General features: G+C 41.2%; 7 protein-coding genes across 7 annotated transcripts; 6 read left to right on the top strand and 1 right to left on the bottom strand.

Annotated features, from left to right (window-relative positions):
• Positions 1–725: 725 nt before the first annotated feature.
• On the top strand, positions 726–3,225 carry BCR41DRAFT_418111 (hypothetical protein). The gene is made up of 6 exons (XM_022029584.1): positions 726–1,123; positions 1,254–1,413; positions 1,519–1,906; positions 2,138–2,411; positions 2,549–2,581; positions 2,765–3,225. The coding sequence occupies exons 1-6, from the start codon at positions 985–987 to the stop codon at positions 3,217–3,219; spliced, it is 1,449 nt and encodes a 482-aa protein (XP_021886703.1). The 5' UTR covers positions 726–984; the 3' UTR covers positions 3,220–3,225.
• An 835-nt stretch (positions 3,226–4,060) lies between these two features.
• BCR41DRAFT_418110 (hypothetical protein) lies at positions 4,061–6,226 on the top strand. The gene is made up of 6 exons (XM_022029583.1): positions 4,061–4,282; positions 4,376–4,535; positions 4,643–5,030; positions 5,236–5,509; positions 5,625–5,657; positions 5,750–6,226. The coding sequence occupies exons 1-6, from the start codon at positions 4,156–4,158 to the stop codon at positions 6,139–6,141; spliced, it is 1,374 nt and encodes a 457-aa protein (XP_021886702.1). The 5' UTR covers positions 4,061–4,155; the 3' UTR covers positions 6,142–6,226.
• Positions 6,227–6,422: 196 nt separating this feature from the next.
• On the top strand, positions 6,423–8,649 carry BCR41DRAFT_418109 (hypothetical protein). Its single transcript, XM_022029582.1, has 6 exons — positions 6,423–6,712; positions 6,798–6,957; positions 7,089–7,476; positions 7,606–7,879; positions 7,981–8,013; positions 8,111–8,649. The coding sequence occupies exons 1-6, from the start codon at positions 6,577–6,579 to the stop codon at positions 8,554–8,556; spliced, it is 1,437 nt and encodes a 478-aa protein (XP_021886701.1). The 5' UTR covers positions 6,423–6,576; the 3' UTR covers positions 8,557–8,649.
• Positions 8,650–8,791: 142 nt separating this feature from the next.
• On the top strand, positions 8,792–12,418 carry BCR41DRAFT_344450 (peptidase family M1-domain-containing protein). Its single transcript, XM_022022513.1, has 5 exons — positions 8,792–8,987; positions 9,078–9,167; positions 9,251–9,635; positions 10,170–11,392; positions 11,501–12,418. The coding sequence occupies exons 1-5, from the start codon at positions 8,878–8,880 to the stop codon at positions 12,312–12,314; spliced, it is 2,622 nt and encodes an 873-aa protein (XP_021886700.1). The 5' UTR covers positions 8,792–8,877; the 3' UTR covers positions 12,315–12,418.
• A 991-nt stretch (positions 12,419–13,409) lies between these two features.
• On the top strand, positions 13,410–16,761 carry BCR41DRAFT_418107 (peptidase family M1-domain-containing protein). Its single transcript, XM_022029581.1, has 4 exons — positions 13,410–13,621; positions 13,968–14,057; positions 14,195–14,579; positions 14,669–16,761. The coding sequence occupies exons 1-4, from the start codon at positions 13,497–13,499 to the stop codon at positions 16,682–16,684; spliced, it is 2,616 nt and encodes an 871-aa protein (XP_021886699.1). The 5' UTR covers positions 13,410–13,496; the 3' UTR covers positions 16,685–16,761.
• A 126-nt stretch (positions 16,762–16,887) lies between these two features.
• BCR41DRAFT_292406 (WD40-repeat-containing domain protein) lies at positions 16,888–18,108 on the top strand (the record flags this gene model as incomplete). The annotated part of the gene is made up of 3 exons (XM_022020367.1): positions 16,888–17,079; positions 17,198–17,311; positions 17,407–18,108. Coding segments are annotated over 3 exons (1,008 nt in total), but the record flags the coding sequence as incomplete, so codon positions are not given.
• Positions 18,109–18,855: 747 nt separating this feature from the next.
• BCR41DRAFT_344446 (Mechanosensitive ion channel-domain-containing protein) lies at positions 18,856–22,568 on the bottom strand. The gene is made up of 5 exons (XM_022022512.1): positions 22,290–22,568; positions 19,861–21,764; positions 19,569–19,752; positions 19,252–19,460; positions 18,856–19,142 (listed from the first exon to the last, which is right to left on the bottom strand). Exons 1-5 carry the CDS (start codon positions 22,366–22,368, stop codon positions 18,924–18,926), a joined length of 2,595 nt encoding a protein of 864 aa, XP_021886697.1. The 5' UTR covers positions 22,369–22,568; the 3' UTR covers positions 18,856–18,923.
• Between the last annotated feature and the right edge of the window lie 435 nt (positions 22,569–23,003).

Genomic DNA, 23,003 nt, shown 5'->3' with positions numbered 1-23,003 from the left:
GCCTCGTGAAACACCTTATTGACGTTGCTCGTGATAGTTATTGTCGTATACACTTTATATACTGCCTTAAAGCTTTGGGCTGCTGTAACCGTACAAGTACGATCCCTCATGGGTCTTATTTAGATAATGAGCGGTAGCTCTTTTGTCAACGAAGTCCATCAAGTTTCAGGATGTAAGTTGTAAAACTCAATCTCTATTTTAATATATTTTTACACGTTAGGGCATAATGAGAGCTGTAAGCCTCGTGACAAAAAGATTATTTTACTAAGCAATGCACTTCATAAAAAAAACTCTGGAAAGTAAAAGAAGGAGCCCAAAATGCTCTTATTTCCATCGGCATAAAAAGGTCGGAGACAGGGTTAGGACACTTTAAGAAAAGGGGCACATGCAAAAAAAAAAAAAAAAAAAAAAAAAAAAAAGAGAGAGATTTGCGACGTAGCTGTCTTGTTCTTTGTGCGGACCATTTTTGTACAACCATGGATCTTTTCAATTGAAAAAAAAAAAAAAATGTTTGTAGAACAGACCGTTAGGCTTTTTTTTAAAAGTATTTAATAATCAGTGGTGCAAATTTGTATCCAAATAAATAAACACAAACGTATATCTATATTATATTATTCATATTCCTATTAAAAGCAACAACTTTGACGTTTATAACGGCTATTGGTTCATGCTTAGATCCTCTCATTCTTGACTCTCCCTTTACACCCCCTTTCTTTCATAAACATCCCCAACTCTATCAGTCGTTTGTTCTTTCTCTCACAACCGTCTCCCTTCTTCTCCCTTCTCTCTCTCACACACATTTCTTTCTAAGGACTTTGCATACACCTCTGTATTTTTTTTTAGACATATCCTTCCCCATTCCTTCACTCCTCCATTTCCATTTCTTCACTCCTCCATTTCTCCATTTTGATACCCTTTATTATTACTATTGATATATTTATTGCTATTATTATTTCACAGCTTCCATACCCCTAATAATAAATCATGGACAATACAGAACCAACTCCACCACGGGTGCTGATCGTGGGAGCAGGCTTAGGAGGACTCATGCTGGGTCTGTTGTTAGAAAAGATTGGCATCCCATACGATATTTTTGAACGTGCTCCCATTCTCAAACCGTATGGTTAGTTTTCTATCAACCGTACAAACCTTTCTATTGTGCTTTAATGAGGCGAGGATGATAAACGTTTTGTCCGGCTGCTTGAATACCGAATCTTTTTTTTTTTTTTTTTTTTTTTTTTTTTGCACTGCAGGTGCGGCCATGGGACTGGTGCCTAATATTATGCCTGTATTTGAACAGCTTGGGCTGCTCGAAGAGATCCTCAAGGTCTCATTCCCTGCTGTCACCATGGATATCTACCGAGAAGACCTAAGAATAATTGGCTCATTGGATATTGGCGGAAGCAGTGAGCTGTAAATGATGTCTCCTTCAATACGAGAATGAGAGAAACCAATTTTTAAGGTCGTGTACTGATCAGAAAATCAAATACTGCTCTGTTTCCTTTTAATCATTCACAGCATTGGTTATGATTCCATTGTGTTCAGTCGTCCAGACCTCCATAGACTACTTGTTTCCAAGACTCCACCAGGGAGAATCCATTTGGGCAAGCGAGTACTCTCAGTAGGGCAAAGCGAGCATGGTGCATTGATTCGTTGTGCTGATGGCAGTGTTCATCAAGGCGATATTGTCGTTGGGGCTGATGGAGCCTACAGCGCTGTTCGTCAAAATCTCTACGACCGATTAGAAAAAGAGGGTAAACTACCGAGAAAAGATACAGAATCCCTGAGCTTGGGGTATACTTGCTTAGTAGGAACATCTCAACCAATGGACCCAGAAAAATACCCTGTCCTCAAGGATCCTTTCTCGCACTTTGGAGTCGTCATTGCAGACGGAAAGCCCCATTCGGTAAGAAGTACTTTCTTTCTCTCTTGCGCTCTTTCTTCTCTTTACTACTTTGTGGGATTTCCCTTGTTAGGGTCTTCTGAAGTATTTTTATTTTTGTATTTAATTCTTTTTTATTTTAAAATTTTAATATAAGATTTAAATGCAATTGTGCCTGAACCTGGCCTCAGCAATATGTTTTCCTATGCTAACCTTGTTCCGTAACTGAATTTTTTTTTTTTTGTATCCACCAAGTCTACCATTCTTACAGTTCCGGGTAATCGCATATGCTTCGGAATTGTCATTCAGTTGACTCCAGAGGAGAAGGAAGCAGTATTTCGAAACTCGGAATGGGGACCAGAGTCTCTCGATAATACAATTGCTAAAATACAAGATCACCCGATCCCTTTTGGTGGAACAATCCATGACATTATCCGTGCAACTCCAAAAGATGTCATTACGAATGTTTATCTAGAAGAAAAAATCTTCGAAACATGGACTTATAAGCGCATTGCATTATTGGGAGATGGTATGATTTTCTTTTTTTTTTTTTATCTACGTTTTACATTCATATTTCTGATATTGATGATGGCGACGAAAAAGTAAAAAAAAGACAGAGCATGTGTGTAAAACCCTAATTTTAGTTTTTGTTACACGATTTTACAGCTTGCCACAAGATGCTTCCGAGTGCAGGTCAAGGTAAATATCTGTTTGTGTGGACACAGACAATTGAGGACACGGACAAACCCTTCCTCCAGCGAATGACATTTTAGTTTTATTTAGTCATTAACATTCATATGTATTTTCAGTAGCATACACACTAATTTCACAATCCTCTCTCTCTTATTATTATTATTATTATTATTATTATTATTATTTTAGGTGCGGTCAACGCATTGTATGATGCAGTGGCTCTAGCCAACTGTATTTATGAGATGAATGATAACTCTCAATCGCAGATTGAGGCAGCTCTCAAGGACTATAAAAGGCAGCGCTATCCTCTTGCGAAGATGCAGGTTGAAGGCTCTGCAATGGCAGGCAAACTTCTCTATGGCCAGACATGGATTGAGAAATTCGGACGTAAAATGGTCTTTAGTTGGATGCCCAATTGGTTAGAGAAGACCACTCTTACCCGAGCGGCCGCCTATCAACCTCAGGCAGTCTTCCTGCCTTTTACAAAGAAACGAGGCCGACTTAACATTAAGCCCCCAAAACCATCCAAAAAGTATTTAGAAGAGCAAAGACGTAAAGGTGCAGCTGAGGGGATCGAGACTGAGATGAATGAGGTCAACGACAGGAGAGCAGCAAGTGAAGATCTTGACACGCATACGATATAAAGAGAGAAAAAAAAAATAAACAATAAAAAACAGGGGGAGCAAATGCACATGTACAGAATGGTTCAACTACTGCTTAATTGCTCCATGAACAAAAGGCATACATGTACATGTACATGTATGATATTCCATGTAGACCCTTTAATAGACTAATTGTCAACTGCAGGCGGTAAAAATATTTGCAATGCTCACTCGCATGTGGATCAACAAGAACAAGATGGAGCACCACCAATGCTCACAAAAATAAACTTATGGTGTATTGAACACTAACATGCTAATCCGAATGTAAAAAGTTAACAAAAGTAAAACACTATGATGTTTTAGAGGTTGAACAGCTCTTCACCATCTGATATTTTTTGGCGAAAAGAATTCAAATCGTTCAATGCCTTGTGTATTCTAATACTTTCGATTCTTTTTAAAACGATAGCATCTCAAGAATCAGTGTTTGAGTTGAAATGAATTCAGTATGCGAACTTGATGATCAATTCTCAGGTGGCTTCGATAAGTGAAGGAAGTAAAAAACATTTTTGTCACCTTGATGCTTGACACACGCATGGTCTTTGTGTCCATTTGCTATACCTTAATTGCTGTCATACTGATAGAGAAAGTCATTGACAAATGTGTATAAATATAAATATACAATTTAATCATCGTTTTTGATTCAAAAATAGTATATTAAAAGTATATTTGTCGACCACTTTCTGGTGAGGACTCAGAAGCAAGTTTTTTCACTTCCCGTCCAACATCGCTGCTCTCACTTTTAGTTAATTCTCTCTTTTTTTTTTTTTTTTTTTTTTTTTTCCTTCCTTCACCCATTTTTTTATTCCGCTTTTTTTTTTTTTTTTTTTTTTTTTCCTTCACTTCCTTCCACTTTTCATTTTCTACGCTTTCATTTTTACAACCCTCAAATTTTCCCAATTAATAACCACAATCATAGCAATGAGTTCATCCCCAAAAATCTTGATTGTAGGCGCCGGCCTCGGTGGTCTCATGCTCGGACATTTGCTGGAGAAGATGGGTGCCGAATACACAATTTTTGAGCGTGCCCCTATTGTGAAGCCATTTGGTATGCTCTAATACAAAAGAGACATTGAGGAAAGAGAGTGACTGCCACATGGAACTAATTTCTTTTTCTTAATGTCATTCTTTCGCCACAAAGGTGCGGCTATGGGCTTTGGAACCCCAATCATGCCACTCTTTGAGCAGCTTGGAATGTTGGACGAGCTCCTTGAGTTATCATCACCTGCATTAAAGATGGATGTTCTCAACGAGAACTTGGACTTGATTGGCTCCATGGATATCGCAGGAAGCCGTGAACGGTAACAAATTTCATGGATAATAACAAACAAAAAACATATTACTATAGGGAAAGCAATAATAGGCAATTGTATTGACTTTTTTTTTTCTGTTTTTTGTTTTTGTATAGTACCGGTTATGATGCTGTAGCATACAGCAGACCAGATCTTTATCGTCTGCTTTTGTCTAAGGTGCCAGCGGAGAGGATTATTTATGGCAAGAAGGCAGCTTCTGTAGAACAGGATGAGCATCGTGCGATCTTGCATTGTACAGATGGCACTCAATATGAAGGAGATATTTTGATCGGAGCGGATGGTGCTTACAGCACTGTCCGTCAAAGTTTGTACGATACCCTTCAAAAGGAAGGCAAGTTGCCCAAGAGCGATACAGAGTCCATGAGCTTGGGTTATACTTGCTTGGTTGGCACAACCCGTCCTCTGGACCCTGAAAAGTACCCAGACCTCAAGGATCGTCACACACATTTCTCAGTTGTCATTGCGGATAAGAAGCCTCATTCGGTATGGTGAACCCCATTTGCTTTTTATCATTAGGTTTTGATAAGCGAAGGGTTAATGGGAATATTCATGGAGAATGGGGTTATAACAGTGGCTCGTGGGCTCAGTTCGCACAAGGAAAAACGGGTTTTCTTTTGTGAATGAGACCATTCCTTTTAAGATTTGAACCTTACATTTATACTGAGCTTGCTTTATTGGTTGAATTTAGTGCACAATCTTGAATGTTCCTGGAAACAGAATATGCTATGGCATTGTCATTCAGCTTTCAAATGAGGAACGAGAGATTGCATGCAAGAACTCTGAATGGGGATCTCAATCGGTGGATGCAACGATCGCTAAGCTCGTGGAACATAAGATTCCTTTCGGAGGCACATTGGGGGATATCATCAAGGCCACTCCTCAAGATCTAATCTCTAACGTCTATCTGGAGGAGAAGCTGTTCGAGACCTGGCATCATGGCCGTATCGGACTCTTAGGAGATGGTAAGGCTAGCTGAAGCATGAGCTGAGAAAAAAAAAAAAAAAAAAAAAAGCCTAAAGTGTGGAAATAGTGCCTTATTCATCATTTACTTTTCCATGAAATTTTTTTGAGAAATAGCATGCCACAAAATGCTTCCTAGTGCTGGTCAAGGTATTTACAACTGTTCATTACTTGATTCTGATTCTCTTACAAAGCTATAAAAAAAGGTTAACTTACTAAGCTTTTTTTTTTTTTTTTTAAAGGTGCCATCAATGCCATCCAAGATGCTGTGATCTTGGCTAACTGTATCTACGATTTGAGAAACACGTCGCGTAAGGAAGTGGAGGACGCTTTGAATGACTACAGAGGACAACGCTATGAATATGCCAAGATGTCAGTTGGAGACTCTTCTCAAGCAGGAAAGCTTTTGTATGGACAAACCTGGTATGAGAGGTTGTTGCGCAAAGCTGTGCTGAACTGGATGCCCAAATGGCTTGAAGAGATCAACCTTACGAGAACCGAGGCATATCAAATCCAGGCGACATTCTTACCTCGTGTTCCTAGGAGGGGTACTCTTATGCCTGTCCCTCAAAAGCCTTCTAGAAGGTATCAAGAGGAGCAGAAGTTGAAGGAAAGCACCCCACAGGCTGCTTAAGTCACTCCAAAATTGCTCTGTAGTATACATATACCGTTTGTAGTTCCAGTATTGATCACATAATAATAAATTACAGGCATAACTCAGTCCAAAAGCCAACAGATGCATGCATTCCTTCTTTTTTCTTTTTCAACGGGCGCAGAGAAATTTATTTGTGCAACACGAGCGGATGTTTGGTATCGATGCATGCTGCAAGTGAAATGGTGCTGTGCACAATCAATAAAATCACTAAATTAGATAACGAGATTAATTTTGAAAGCTATCAGGGCCCCACCTTTTATTGCTTTCTTTTTTGTCCAGCTTTTTATATTCTACTCCACTTCCTTTCGCTCTTCCTTTCGCTCTTCCTTTCTTATTGCTTGCCTGTCAAACCTCGCTTCCAAAAAAAGGAAAAAAAGAAAAAAAAAAGAAATAGAACTGTACCCAACGTCTGCTATGAGTGAACACGACAGCACACTCAGAGTAACTATTGTCGGAGCAGGGCTCGGAGGCCTAATGCTCGGTGTCTTGCTAGAAAAAATCGGTATCGAATACGATATCTTTGAGCGTTCGAATTCTCTGAAGCCATATGGTGAGTGAACAGATCCGAGCCGTTTCTGCTATTGTCGTTAATTTTATTAATTTTTTTTTTTTTTTTTTTTTTTTTTTTTTTTCAGGCGCTGGAATGTCTCTGGGAGCCAACATACTTCCAGTGTTCGAACAATTAGAATTGTTTGATGAATTGCGCAAGATTTCATATCCTGGTACAGGCATGGATATCTTCAAGGAAGACATGACCCGGATCAGCAGAATGAACATTGGAGGACACTTGGACAGGTATGGCTAAGGTGAACATAAGTTAAATTAGGCTTTCTCATCTGGGCTATCTCGTCGACAGACTGAAATCGGAGGTTTCTTTCCATTCATTTATTTTTTCCTTCTTTCTTTATTCTTCAACTAAATTCAAGCATTGGTTATAATACACAGTTCTTCAGCCGCCCACAGGTCCATAATCTCCTGTTATCGAGGATACCACCAGAGAGGGTCCATTATGGTAAAAAGGTACTATCGGTCGGTCAAAGTCAGCATGGGACAATCGTTCGCTTTGCGGATGGTACTACTCATGAGTCCGATATTGTTATTGGAGCCGATGGAGCCTACAGTGCTGTGAGACAGAGTCTATATGAACGTCTACAGAAGGAACGGCTATTGCCCAAGAGCGATACAGAGTCATTAGAGGTGGGTTATACCTGCTTGGTAGGGACGACTGTACCCTTGGACCCGGAGAAGTATCCAGTTCTCAAGGATGACTTTGCACATTTTTCGGTTGTCATCGCTGATCAAAAACCATATTCAGTAAGAAAGAAAAAAAAAAAAAAAAAAAAAAAAAAAAAAAGGATGAGAAATGAGAGGCAAAGTTTTTTTATTGTATTGTATTTTTGCTCTTTTCCTTACAATACCCTTTCCTCATATTACATCTCTCAGTGGACTATCATATCTGTTCCGGGGAATCGAATCTGCTATGGAATTAGTATTCAATTAACAGCTGAGCAGAAAGAAACAGCATTCCGTAACTCGGAATGGAGACCAGAGTCAATCGATGCCACGATCGCACCGTTCGCTCATCACTTGACGCCTTTTGGGGGCACGATGGGCGACCTCATCGAAGCTACTCCCAGAGATTTGATCTCGAATGTGTATCTTGAAGAAAAACTGTTTGAGACATGGAACCATGGACGCATTGCTTTGATTGGCGACGGTAAAGAGAATGATAGAAAGGAAAATGACATATGATATGGAGGAAGATTGATATACAACAGACCTATTGATACCAATGTTATCATCTTTTTGATGTTGTAGCTTGCCATAAGATGCTTCCAAGTGCAGGACAAGGTATATTCATCTTTTTTTATTAAAAAAAAAAAAAAAAAAAAAAAAAAAAAAAAAACACAGTCGCCTTTTTTAACTTGTACGTGAATCTTGACATTAGGTGCAATCAATGCGATGCAGGACGCTGTGGTAGTTGCCAACTGCATTTATGAACTCGGATCCAGTACGTCACAGGAGGACATCGAGGCGGCTCTCCAAGACTACAAAGACCAGCGCTTTGTGCATGCGAAGGAGCAGGTCCGCAACTCGAATGTATCGGGAAGGTTGCTCTATGGTCAGACATGGTTCTCGAAGCTGGTCCGTACAGTCATCATGTACTTTTTGCCGAAGGAATTTCAGAAGAGTACCTTGACGAGTTCAGCAGCATATCGACCACAGGTAGCATTCCTGCCTCCTGCACCCAAGAGAGGGACCCTAGATATCATCCCTCAGAAGCCTTCAAAAAGGTTTCAAGAAGAGCAGCAAAAGTTGAAGGTCCAGAAAAAAGAAGAAGAAGAAGAAGAAGAAGAAGCCGGTCAGAATGAACGAGCAGCACATATTGTTTAGATGTGTAGTTATATAGACGTATAAGCTTGTAGAAAGGGTCAAGACGAAGAACATATTGTCAATTGTGATTAGAATTAAAAATATGTATTAAATGGCCAAAGTCTTTTTTACGTGACACATTGTCAGCAAGTGAACAACGCTAAGGTAATTGTCAAACTGTACCTAGCATCAAAGACAGATTAGTTAGTGCGCATTTACGCAGTCAAAAACCTTTTAAAGCAACGATTGCTCTTGATTTTCACTTCCCTCCTTTTCACCTTTCCCCTTCCCTCCTCGACTCTCTCTTCGTCTATTTCATTATTACTATTTCAACGTTTCAATATGACACCAGAACGCGTTGTCCTCCCTAAGAATGTTGCTCCTGAGCACTATAACATTAAGTTGTGGCCCAACCTTACCACGTTCATTTTCCAGGGCGAGGTTTCCATCAAGTAAGAACAGGCATTAAAGAATTGAAATACTGGACTTTTTTTTTTTGTTATTTTTTTTTTTCTCACGCATCAATTTTCTGCAAAATATAGTGTGAATGTTCATGAACCAACATCTGAAATCAAGGTCAATGCCAAGAAATTAGCCATCAATAAGGTCAATGTCATTGTGGGTGAGGAGAAGTAAGTTTTTTTTTTTTTAATTGTCATTCAAAAAAAAAAAAAAAAAAAAAGTCAGCTCGATTAATTTTGTATCTTTAAAAAAGCCATAAGGCAATAGAAATCAAGTTAACAGAGATCGATCAAGTGGCAACTTTTACTTTTGCACAACCAATTCCCAAAGGAAAGGCCGTTCTTCAAATCGAGTTTGAAGGAGAGCACAATGACCGGATGAATGGATTCTATAGATCTCAGTATAAAGATGCTCAAGGCCAGACCAAGTATATGGTTGTTACTCAGTTTGAGGCTTGTGATGCTCGTCAAGCATTCCCCTGTTGGGATGAACCTGCCGTCAAAGCAACCTTCTCAGTGGCGCTTGTGGTTCCTTGGGAGCTAGAGGCTCTTTCTAATATGCCCATCAAGGAAATGACATCTGTAGATCCAGCGGTCAAGACCGTGTATTTTGAAAAGACACCTGTCATGTCAACCTATGTAAGTTTTTTACATATCCCATTCGAATTGGAGCAGCACCCCTGCTTTATTTCGATCCTAATCATTAAAGGATGTGGCGATGAACTCTTGGTTGTGTGTATTATTGTCGTTAAAAAAATCATGCAATACATCTGTAACACAAGGAAAAAAGGAGATGCGATATACAGGGAACGACGCCGTCTTTTTTTTTTTAAAAAATACAAAAGAGAAACAGAACTCTCAAGGACTCGTCTACACCGTAGGGGAGAGTTGTAATGGCCTCGGCCTGGATATGAGACTCTTGTTTGGGTGCGCCTCGGAGAATTCTTCTAGTGGGCTATCCGTTTGGATTGCCTACTTGCTTGTATCTTTACCTTGTGGTATGGTTCGTTCTCGGCCATGTTTGGGTTCATGCACATCACATGGAACTTTCCTTGAATGAATGGGAAAACAAATATTTCTAGTTTAAAATGGTTCTTCATCCCTTTTGTTTACTTTCTGGTGGCTACATTTATTTCACATGATCTGACAATTGTTCGTTTTTGATTACCATAGCTGGTGGCGTTCGCTGTTGGCGACTTTGAGTATATTGAGACAACGACTACCAAGCTTGAGAAGCCAATTACATGCCGTGTTTATACACTCCCAGGACTGAAAGAGCAAGGTCGATTTGCGCTTGAAATTACGCCCAAGATTTTGGAGTACTTTACTGAAATTTTTGGTAGTGCCTACCCTCTCCCCAAGCTTGACCATATTGCCGTTCCCGATTTTGATGCCGGTGCAATGGAGAACTGGGGGTTGATCACGTATCGTACTGTGGCTCTGCTTTATGATGAGAAGACTTCAGATGCAGCTAATAAGGAGCAGGTTGCATACACGGTTGCTCACGAGATTGCCCACCAATGGTTTGGAAACCTAGTGACGATGGAGTGGTGGGAGCATCTTTGGTTAAATGAAGGGTTTGCTACTTGGGTTGGCACCCTTGCAGTCGACCACTTATTCCCCAGCTGGGATACCTGGTCCAACTTTATCGTGAATGAGTACCAGCAGGGACTCAGCTTGGACTCTCTGCGTAGCTCACATCCTATTGAAGTCCCAGTTTCTGATCCACACGAGATCCATCAGATCTTTGACGCTATATCTTACTCCAAAGGTGCCGCCGTCATTCGTATGTTGAGTAACTGGTTGACAGTTGATGTCTTTCTGGCTGGAATCCGCCGATATCTCAAGAAGCATGAGTACAAGAATGCTTCAACGGATGATCTCTGGAACGCACTTTCTGAGGAGTCCAAGGTCGATGTCAAAGAGTTTATGAATACCTGGACTCGCGTCATTGGTATCCCAATCTTGAACGTTACTGAGGATGAAGGCGTTGTCACTGTAGAACAGCATCGCTTCTTGTCGACTAATGACGTCACTGAAGAGGAAGACAAGACCATTTGGTGGGTCCCTCTGGGTGTCCATCCAAAACCCGCTTCCATCACAGACCATAACCAGACATTGAAAACGCGCGAACTCAAATTCGAGGTATCCAAAGCCAAAGGTGGAGCCAACTTTTATCTGATTAACAAAAACTTTACAGGTGTTTTCCGTACCAACTACCCGGCGAATGCTATCCGCCAACTCGGTCATGCTATCCTGGAAGGTAATCCAGCTCTGGGAGTGGCTGAGCGCGCAGGGCTTTTGGCTGATCAGTCCAGTTTGGCTACATCTGGACACAGCGGTGTGGATCGTCTCTTTGATTTGATCCAATATTACAAGAATGAGAGATCCTTTGTGTATGTATATTTCTGTTATTCACCTTGTCATGCACATGGATCTGTAGATGAAAAAAAAAAAAAAAAAACTAATTTCTTTCTTTTGAATAATTGTTCTTGTGGAGATAGTGTATGGGACCTATTGCTCAGCAAGCTCGATCACATTGCTCAAGTTTTCAGCATCAATGAACGTACGCACAATGCGATTAAGCATTTTCAACGCAAGTTGGTCAATGATCTTGCTCATGAGCTTGGCTGGGAATTCCCTGAAGGTGAAGATTACCTGACCAGCCGTCTACGCGGGGCCATCATCTCTAGCGCGGGACGATCAGGTCATGAGCCGACAGTGAAGGAGGCATTACGCCGATTCAAGTTGTTTATGGAGGATGGTGCGGATCAAGACAAGGTCTTACATCCATCAACGCGTAGGACAACATTTGAAATTGCCATTGCTCATGGCGTGGTCAAGGAATTTGACCAAGTTCTGCAATACTTCAGAACCACACCCAAGCAAGATCAACAGTCATTGTGTTTGGCCGCACTGGGAACAGCTGTCCATGGTAAAGAGCAGATTGAACGAATGTTTAAATTTGCTTTATCGGAGGAAGTGAGAGCACAGGATTTCATGTATGTTCTTGCAGGATTGTCAATGAACATCCAGGCACGCTTATCAGCTTGGGAGTGGATCAAGGGTAACTGGGCGACGCTGCAGGAGCGCTATACAGGAAACATGGGTATGTTAGGCTTCTGTGTCAAGATCCCTATTAATAAGATGGCGGATCCATCGCTTTTGACGGATTTGGAGGAATTCTTCAAAGATAAAGATACCAGAGACTTTGAGCGAGATCTAGAACAGGCCAAAGAGGGGCTTCGTATCCGCAGTAAATGGGTTGCAAGGGATGGGGCTGCTCTCGAATCTTGGCTTGTTGCTCAGGGCTACTGATGAAATAGGAAATAAACAGACAGCGATATAGTAAAGCAAGAAAGAATGACGAGCCGAAAATAAATAAGGAAATAAACAGCAAAGAATGAAGGGCTAGACAGGCTTGGCATGAATAGCTTCTGACAAAGTATATAATTTCTGACCATAATGGCTTCTTATGCGTGTTTGTTTAATTTTTATTTTGTGTGTGCGCATTGGTCATGAAACTCATCCTCTTTCTGCATATCAATTCAAGATGGTTCCCTTTTTAGGGGTGAATGGCGTTCACACGGTTATGAATGCTGTGATTGGATGAGCACTCTCCTTGAGGCGAGTGTACAAGAAATGTTGTGTACACAGCTCACTTTTCCAACATCAAAAAAAAAGTGTGGGGTGGGAGGAAAAACAATACTCATAATATATATACATGGGTTTGATGCATACGAATAGGAAAATAGAAATACATGATATTGGGCGCTTTAGTGCAGTTCAGTGTCTATTAATATGACGTGCACTTCATAAACTCTAATGGATTAAAGGACCTAGGGTCAAACGTGGGTAAGAATCCATCAACTCAGTTCGACGTTGATAAGCTGGGAATATACCGCGGAGCAAATATCAAAAGGCTCAAGGCGAAGATAACTGGAGTAAAAATGGCGAAGACAACACAAGATCACAGCGCATGGTAATGCCACCGATTTGTCCGTAAATGAGAAAAAGGGGTACAAAAAAGGACATGTAAGCAATTGAACTGTTTTTGATTTGCAAGCAAAGTAAGGTACGATTTGATGCCACAGGGAGTTGTGCAATATATTTTTTACAACCTTGCCCAATTGCTTAGACCTGTTTGAGCAAACGATATTTGATATCATGGCAAGTAAAGTAGACGAGATGAAAAAATCAAGAGGGCGAGAAGTGCATGTTGTGCGCGGGTAACCCTCGTTTTTCTTTAGTTATTATCAATATTATACATATAATATCAATGATTTGTTTGTGTTTGTGTAAAGTCAAATGAACAATTGTACCAGAAATGGCGGGATTGTCAACCCAGAAGAAGTGCGTGTTCCCATGAGAAAAAAGGTATAAAACTAAAGACATCTTACAATTAGCTCTCTATCCTCCTTTCTTTCTTTCTTTTTCTCTCACTCTCACTCTCACACACATTCATTTTAACTCATCCCTAGTCGACTCATTTCATACATCATGTGCAACAAGCATGGCAATTCCAACCGTGTAGTCCTGCCCACTCACGTCACACCCTCACATTATACCCTGACCGTCACTCCAGACCTCAAGGAGTTCACTTTCCGAGGATATGTCGAGATCAAGTAAATGCAATAGACCTACATTTTCAAATGAAACAGGAACTGGATATATGGATAGGGATAGGGACAGACAAATAACACACAGGCACACACACCGTGGGAACCACAATAGGAGCCTGTTTTTTTTTTTTTTTTTTTTTTGCTCGGTTGGAATTGCTCTTGATAAATATTTTAAATACAAGTCGTGGAAGGGATTAAAAAGAAGAAAGGATTGATTCATTGGCGCAGTTTTTTGTGTCCCTTCTCTTGGACCTCAACAATTGGGAATGAAATTTCAGGAGGATCGTGCTAATGAATAAGACAAATATTGATGTTCTTTTTTTTATTTTTCTTCCTTATCATAACATAGCATTAACATTCATGAGGCTACCAAAACCATCCAGATCAACACCAAGGAACTGACGATTAAATGGGGCCGTGTCGAAATTGATGATAAAACGTAAGACTTTTGGGCTTTCATGAGGCTTGCCGAGCAATAAAAGTGATAATTCACGCCTAATACATTTAGCGCATACTATTAGAACTATACTTAACATGTTTTTTTTTTTTTTTTTTTTTTTTTTTTTGATCCGTTAGCCATGAAGCTGTTGAAACGACTTTTGATGAGCATCGTGAGACTACTACATTCACTTTCGAATCAGAGCTTCCTAAAGGTTCTGCTCTCCTTAGTATCTACTATGATGGGATTCTTAATGATAAGATGGCTGGTTTCTATCGCTCAACTTATAAAGATACAGAGGGTAACTCTAAGGTTATGGGTGTCACCCAATTCGAGGCTACTGAAGCCCGTCGTGCCTTCCCTTGCTGGGATGAGCCCTCTGTCAAAGCTACCTTCTCGATTAAGCTTGTTGTCCCCGTTGAGCTCGAGGCTCTCTCTAATATGCCCGTTGAATCCATCACACAAGTCGAGCCCGAAGAAAAGACAGTCCACTTTGAGAAGACCCCCATTATGTCTACTTATGTAAATTATCATCACTATTGATTTCTGGAATGCATTGTTGTATGATGCTAGAGTAACATTACTAAAAATAACTTCTTGTGATTACTTAGCTCGTTGCTTGGGCTGTAGGTGATTTTGAGTATGTCGAGTCCACCACCACCAAGCTCAAAAACCCTGTTACTTGCCGTGTCTACACCCTCCCGGGATTGAAGGAACAAGGTCGTTTCGCTGTCGAAATTACGCCAAGAATCCTCGAGTATTTCTCCGAAATCTTTGGAACTGCTTATCCTCTGCCCAAGCTGGACCAAATTGCTGTTCCTGATTTTGACATGGGTGCTATGGAGAATTGGGGTCTTGTCACTTACCGTACTGTTGCTCTTCTCTTTGATGAAAAGACCTCTGATTTGCGTTTCAAAGAGCAAGTCGCATCCACTGTTGCTCATGAGCTCGCTCATCAGTGGTTCGGAAACTTGGTTACGATGGAGTGGTGGGATCATCTTTGGCTGAATGAAGGATTTGCCACCTGGGTTGGAACTTTGGCTGTTGATCATCTCTTCCCCAAATGGGATACTTGGCCTACTTTCATTGTCTCCGATGTTCAACGTGGTATTTCTTTGGACTCACTTCGCAGTTCCCATCCTATTGAGGTCCCTGTCAACGACCCTCATGAGATTCACCAGATCTTTGATGCCATCTCCTACTCCAAAGGTGCCTCTGTCATTCGCATGTTGAGCAACTGGTTGACAGTTGATGTCTTTCTGGCTGGAATCCGCCGATATCTCAAGAAGCACGAATATAAGAACGCTACTACGGACGATCTCTGGAACGCTCTTTCAGAAGAGTCCAAAGTTGATGTCAAAGAGTTTATGAATACCTGGACTCGCGTCATTGGTCTCCCTGTTTTGAATATTACAGAGGAAGCTGGTATTATTACTGTAGAGCAGCACCGCTATCTATCTACCAATGATGTCAAGGCTGAGGATGATGAGACTATCTGGTGGGTTCCTTTGGGTGTCCATCCTAAGCCTGCCTCGATCACTGACCCCAATCAGACTCTCAAGACTCGTACGCTGAAGTTTGAAGTCCCTGAGGGCCCTTATCTGTTCAACAAGGATTACAATGGTGTGTTCCGCACTAATTATCCTCCAAGCGCCATTTCCCGTATCGGAAAGGCCATCCTAGAGGGCTCGGACCTTGTATCATTGAGCGATCGTGCTGGTCTCATTGCTGACATCTCATCTTTGGCCAAGTCTGGTCACACTGCCACCAAGAACTTTTTGGACTTGGTTCAATACTACAAGAATGAGAAGACATATGTCGTCTGGGAGCTCCTTGCACAACGTGTAAGTGAGATTGGAGCCATCTTTGCAGACAATGAGCGCGTTTACCAGGGCATCCGCCACTTCCAGCGCAATTTGATTGACAACATGGTCAACAAACTTGGATGGGAGTTCCCTGAGGGGGAGGACTACCTTACGAGCCGTCTCCGTAACGTGATCCTTCGCACTGCTGGTCGTGCTGGCCACGAGGCTACTGTTGCAGAGGCTAAACGTCGCTTCGCCATCTTTGTTTCTGATCCCAGCCAGGATTCCATTCTCCACCCTTCGGTTCGTCAGACTGTCTTTGAGATCGTGTTAAGCAACGGTGGCGAACAAGAGTTCCGTCATGTCCTCAAGTACTTCCATGATGCTCCCAAGCAGGATCAGCAGGTTGTTGCTCTTTTGGCGCTCGGTCACGTCCAGCAACTTGACCTGATCGCCGAGGTTCAGCAGTTGGCCATTTCAGGAGCTGTCCGCTCTCAAGACATTCTTTATGTTTTGATTGGACTGGCTACTAACCCTAAGGCTCGCTTGCCTACTTGGGAATTTGTCAAGAACAATTGGCCTGTGCTGCAGGAGCGTTATAAGTCTTCGATGGGCCTGTTGGGTATGTGCGTTAAGTATCCCTTGGCTCAGGTTTCAGACAGTGCGTTGGTAAAGGAGGTGACTGAGTTCTTTGCGGACAAGGATACCAAAGACTTCCAGCGTGCACTGGACCAAGCCATCGAGGGATTGAACGTCAACTCTGCATGGGTGTCGCGAGAACAGGAGAGCCTTTCTGAATGGTTGACTGCAAACAAGTTGTAGACATCTTAGTTTACTTGTATGATATGTATAGCCTGTATGTTATTGAAGCATTATGAATAGAGCAGTGCCGTTTTCAGTCTGATCTGTTTTAGCAAGTCACTATTTTTTTTTTTTTTTTTTTTTTTTTTTGAAACTTGAGCAAACGAACAGATAATATCAAACAACATCTCTACTGCATCATGTTTGTTGAGCTTGCATTAACATCCTCATCCGATGCCGCTGATGGAACAGTCTATCTCTGGAACCTACATACAGGGTCAGTTCTGGGTTCATTCAAACAGAACATTACACCACTACAGTCCCTTGCTCTTGTCAACAACCCTCGCAATCTTGGCTCAGTCTTTCTTAGTGCTCAAGCTGACAAAGGAATAATGCATGTCTATAATTTTCAGAAGGTGAAGCTCGAAGGATTATTATACGAAGATACCATCCACTTTGCCCCAGGATTTATAAATTGACTAGATCTGGAAAAAGGCAGGAGATTAACTTGTAAAACATATTGTTAAATGCTAGGATCAAGTTTATATGAAATTTCCTTTGCCGGATAAATTAGTTTGTCTAGCAGCGTCTAATCGTGGTACTTATTGTGCTGGAGGAACAGAAAGTGGTCGTATCCATATCTGGGAGGTAAAAGGCAGAAAAATAATATGACCTTACGATTTAGTTATAAGAAGATTGCGCGCCTAAGCCAAGCTAATTCCACATATTTTTGATTTTGCAAGATTGCAACAGGAATTCTTCATCGCACTTTTGACGCCCATTACAGGAAAATCACTGTTCTACGGTTTTCAGCTGATGACACGGTCTTGTTTTCAGGAAGTGAAGATGCAGTGGTTCATGTGTGGATGATGAATACTATTCTGGACGACTCACAAACAGAATCACCAGCCCCATATTATTCATGGACGGACCACACACTTCCTATCACTGATATCCAATGTGGTGTGGGTCGGTTTCATGGTGCTCGTGTTGTGACATCTTCATTGGACCATACTTGTAAACTCTGGGATTTGTCGACAGGAGCACTGTTGACAACATTTTTGTTCCCAACAAAGATTCTGGCGATTGCGTTTGACCCTGCAGAGAGATATTTCTTGGCTGCATCAGGCACACCAGCATCTACATCATCAACAGCTAACGAGGCGGATTACTTGATTTATCAGGCGATGTTATATAGAGCGAAACATACCCAACAGGGGTACACAACAATTGAATCTGTGGACGGTGATTCGGGCTTAGAACAGATTGGATTGGGGGGATCCAAGAGGAATGGTAGCAAGAGCGCAGATTTGATCTTTAGAGGACATCATCACCCAATTCTTAGACTAGCCTTGAACTTTGATGGATCCGCGTTGGTCAGTGGAGACTCAAAGGGCCATTTGATGGTTTGGGACGTTGCTAGTCGACAGATGGTCCGAGATATCAAACAACACAAAGGTATTGCAACGAAAGAAAAGAAAAAAAAAAAAAAAAAAAAGGCTTTTTATTATATTGCGATTCTCATTCTTTTTTTTTTTTTTTTTTTTTTTTTTTTTTTTCACACCTCAGGTGCCATTTCATCGATCCACACGCTTCTCCAACCTGCAGATCTGTACTCCAATACAACTTTGACAGAGAAACCAAAGATTTCACCTGTCACGGCATTCAAGCGTATCCCACAGCCCCGTATTGGTGAAGGAGGACCTGAAGTCAGTGCCAACAGCTCAATTGCGGACGATCCCCAGATTATAATTGCGTCGTCAAAGACAAACAACATGAGTTGGAATAGTCGAAATGATCTTTTGGGTCAGTCTCAAGAATATCAACTTTTGGAAAGCGTTCGTAATATATTTGTAAATTCACGAACCTCATCATCAATAGGAGGAGGGTCTGTGACGGACACAAAGGACTATCAAGAACTACAACAAAAATGCCAAGAGTTGGAGGCTAGACTCGCAAGCATGATGTCTACAACCGCTCCTTCTGCTCCAACACAACCCACCATTTCATCTTCAGATATCACAGCAGCTTTAAGTGGATTGAGAAGCTCAGGAACTAAGAGGAGAAAAGCATAATAATAAATATTTTTTTCTTTAGATTTAAGGACTAGAAACTCTACATTTTCACTTATTAATATTAGTAATTGTTTTCATTTTCATTTCTTTTTTTTATTTTTTTTTTTTCTATCTATATTTATGATATGTACACTAATGTTGATCATGAGACAATGATAAACATGGGGAAGGTAATGCTAATTGGTTTAATCACCAATTGGACGACTATTTATCTTCCTACGATACAATCGCGACAAGTCTTCCGGAGATCGATTGCGCGTGGAAGAGTCGGAGGCCAGGGTTGTCTGATCGCCATGGTCATGGTCCAAGTCGATCAGATCACGATTCATGACCTCGATACGCTGTGGAAGAGCATAATACTTGATGCCGATATCCTCTACAGCCTCCTTCAATGCAAAGTTGAACTAGAAAGCGAAACACAAGGATTACAATGTAATAATAATAAAAGAAAATTAGTTCCTGGACCGATAACGAGCTTTTTGGTTTTGATTTTTTTGTTACCGTTATTGTTACCTTTGTTCTGCGTGCCCATCGGCGACCAGAGTCTTGCCAGTTACCCTTGTGCTCGATCACCATACTGATTTTCAGCTTGGAATCCATTTCTTGAATCTGAATCTCCATATCAGGCAGGAATTCTTTGCTCTCGTTTGCCAAAAAGGCACGCATCCTAGCTCGAAGCTCCAAGATCTTGGATTGAGGTGTATAACAATCGATGTTGAGGACTAAATATATTGAAGCAAGTAAGTTAATAAACCGGGACAGTTATAACGATTTCAAGGTTGTAAAAAGAAGTACTTGTTAATTATTGCTACTGTTATTATCTTTCTTACCAATTTTCTCAGACATGTTGGGAGAACGCCGGACGTTATGAATGGGTTTCTGACTGAGAATGTTGTTGGGATAATACATACGCTTTCCATCCCAAGTCACAAACATAGTACTGTTGAGACCCACTTCGCGAACATACATTTCATTGCCATCAATATTGCATAAATCACCAGAGTCATATGGGTGCTAATATCAATAGGATACAATCAAGATAAAATAGTGCCGGTTAGCATCTCACTTCATCCTTTGCTTTTCTATTAATGATCAATTGAATAAAAAGTCAAAAGAACTTACCGTGATGAACAAAAAGACTATATTTTCAAACAAGGTCTTGAGAGAATTACCAAAGACAAAGCTGAGAGCCACTAAGAAGGAGCCGATCGAGAGCATATTCTGGACCACACTGGTGCCAAAGATCGATAAGATGATCAACAACCAGACTACGGTTACGATAGTCAAGAAGATGATGTCTAATTTGCCGACCGCTTGAGAGAGGTCACGGAGAGCTGTATGTAAATCTTTGCGTTCCTTGTATATGTAAAAGATTTTTTCTTTGATCTCCCGCTTGGAAATATCACCATTGCCGTCCTTGTCAAAAATTGCGAAGGCTTCTTTCGCCTCCTCCTCTGTATCAAAGTAAAGGAAGAAATCTTCAACTACCAATTCTTCCGCATTGCCTTGCAAATTGTAGAATAGTGTCCTGGCTAATCGTTTAGCATTATCGGTTGAGCTGATGTCCTTAGATGGGGTGCTGTCAGCCAAGGCAATTCCATGTAGCCTGCGGTTGATGCCTCTAAAGATATCATTATGCTTATTAGCGCCTTTGCTTTCGCGCTGCAAACGACGGGATGTTGCCAATATAGTTGAATTACGACTGTTGTCGTTGGTATTGTTAATAGGATATTCAGTTGGTGTGCCGATAGGAGTGCTATTTGCCGATCCTGATTCTGTTAACAACATGGCCTCGCCAGGGTCCAAACTATGTGATCTCGATTGCTGACGAGAGTGACTTCCGGGACCAAAGGGTGTCATATAATCGGTTCCATCTGCAGTATTGTTCCTGCTGTGAGCCGGTCTGGGCTTTTTGTTGAGCTTCTTTGAGTTTCCTAGGCGATCCAAGACCTGAAGAGCGTATTTGTTCTCCTTAATACGGTCAGCATAGGCAGTCTGATGAAAGTTCTTGGAGATGATCTGAAGTAGGATCTTCTCAATCAGAACCAGTGCACAACCTGCGATCACAGCTGCAAGGATCTTGATTAAAATTGGCTGCCAGGATTGCTCTCCGAAGAGCGGGTAAACTACTTTGGATAGGAATACATATGAGCCCGTGCCCCAACAGGCTGCAATGAACCATTTGACATACTTCTTTGTCGCCACAAAGATCAAGAGGTTTGATTTGACAGCCTCGAGTCGGCTGTAGGTGACAAGAGAAGTGATACGGACAACGACCACAGGGATAAAATCGACCCCCCAATTAGTAATACAGACGATACACCACATGAAGGCAAGCCAAGTGAAGACTAAAACGATGGAATCTCTACGGACTTTTTCCTTTTCATAAATTCCAATGTCGACATTGTATTGTTGCATAACGGCCTCAGAGGATCCTGCAGGGGGATAATCTGGTTTAGGGACAACAGTCAAGTAGATACTAGTGAGGATCGCGGGAATGGCAACGATGGGGGCCACAATAACCATCGAGATGACCATTCTAAGGAAGGGGGAAAGTTTGCGCCAGGTGGATCGTGCTTTTTGCCTTTTCCGCTTGTGAACCTGACCATCGTTATCAATGTTGATATCTTCATCCCAATCAAAATCGGATTCATCGCTGTTCATTGCCTGCCTTGGTGGTCTAAAATCTCCTTCGATGGCTGCATCCTGTTTAAGGATACGATCGATTTCGATCATGGTCGAAGAAGGGAATGGATTTTTGTTTGAAGGACGCTTTAATGCTGTGTTATTGCTGTTGTCTAAGTGAAGATTATTATTGATGGTTTTGTTGTTACTGCTGCTATTTTGAGGAGGGAATGTATATGGAGCAGAGGGAGCAGAGGGAGCAGAGGGAGCAGATGCAGGGGTTGAATATGGGTGGAGTTGTTCCTGATCAATGAGCTCCTCTGCTGGAGGAAAGGACATAGGAGGGCCTCCAGAAGGATCGCAAGGCGTACTCGGTGTCAGCGTCATGGTCAGAGGGATGTCTAAAGTGAAGGGGTTTTGCTGAGTTAGCTCGAGAATTCTTTCCCATGGTTAAATTAAACTAAGGTATATATCTGAGTCGGAAGAAGAAAAAAAAAAAAAAAAAAAAAAAAAAAAAGAGGAAGAAAGGAAGGGAGAGAGCAATAGTAAGTGTATCGTAGGGTCCAACTAATTGACAAAGGAAGCTGTGCATGTAAGCCTGGCATGAAAGGACAAAAGGGTGGGGCAAATACGTGGATGCCAAAATGAAATAAGCACGGGTAGGAAAATCTGGTGCTATCCAATACGGTATGGGAGCAAGATACAAATAGCAAAATGTAGGATGACGGTTGTATTGCAGAGTACAAAGGGTGAAAGATGGTAGAATGAAGGACGAAACTGGAACAGGCGCCAACTTTCTGCGGCCCTTTGTCTACTTTTAAGGCTGCTTGCTGCTGCTGTTTGTGTTTTAATGGGATAAGAAGAGGCATTTCCACTAAAAAGATGATTAACATAAGTGGTTACCAATGCTGAGAGAGAACCTTTACCTCTATTGACTGTAAGCAAATTGTTGCTTGCTTCTGGTTCTTTCGTGCCCTGAGTATCCTTTTGTCTCTTGAACTTCATTATTATTATGTTTTATATGCTCGTATGCAAAAGATGTAGTCGTTAAAATAAAATAATGAAAGATTATAAAAATACTGCAATGCCTAAGCTGAATAGGCTTAGTAGGTGGTCGTAAGATGATCAAAGTTGTTCAAACGGAAATAGGAATGAACATATGAAGAGCACACAAAGGAAGAAAGAACAAAGAACAAAGAGGAACAGGAAAAAAGACAAAGAAGGATGTTTTAAATAAATAAAGCGAAGGAACAGATAATTCAATAAACAATAAACAAATAAACAAAGCAATTATGACATATTCCCTTTCCTTGGTGCCGCGCCTGGACGTGATCGAAATAGGTTCATTTGGACGCACGTATCCATCATAGAACATGTCACTTTTTCTTGAATTAAAAAAATATTACCAATTTTTTTTTTTTTTCCCTTGATTGGAAGATTATATTTGAACTCGATTCTCATTCGTTAGACATTATTAAACCAGGGCGCGGGTCCATGTTTCGCACTTTCTTCTTGTTCTCTGTTTCTTTCAGGAAAAAAACATGAGGAATTTTAAATCATTTTGGTCTATCTCACTTTCTATCGTCACCACAATAGGTGCAGTTGAAGGGAACCTTTGGTGGCCCTGCTGCTTCTTCATC

Source organism: Lobosporangium transversale, assembly GCF_002105155.1.
Source record: "Lobosporangium transversale strain NRRL 3116 chromosome Unknown BCR41scaffold_1, whole genome shotgun sequence".
Classification (NCBI taxonomy): domain Eukaryota; kingdom Fungi; phylum Mortierellomycota; class Mortierellomycetes; order Mortierellales; family Mortierellaceae; genus Lobosporangium; species Lobosporangium transversale.
Note: the sequence above shows the minus strand (reverse complement) of the source record. Positions and strands in the feature narration are given on the sequence as shown.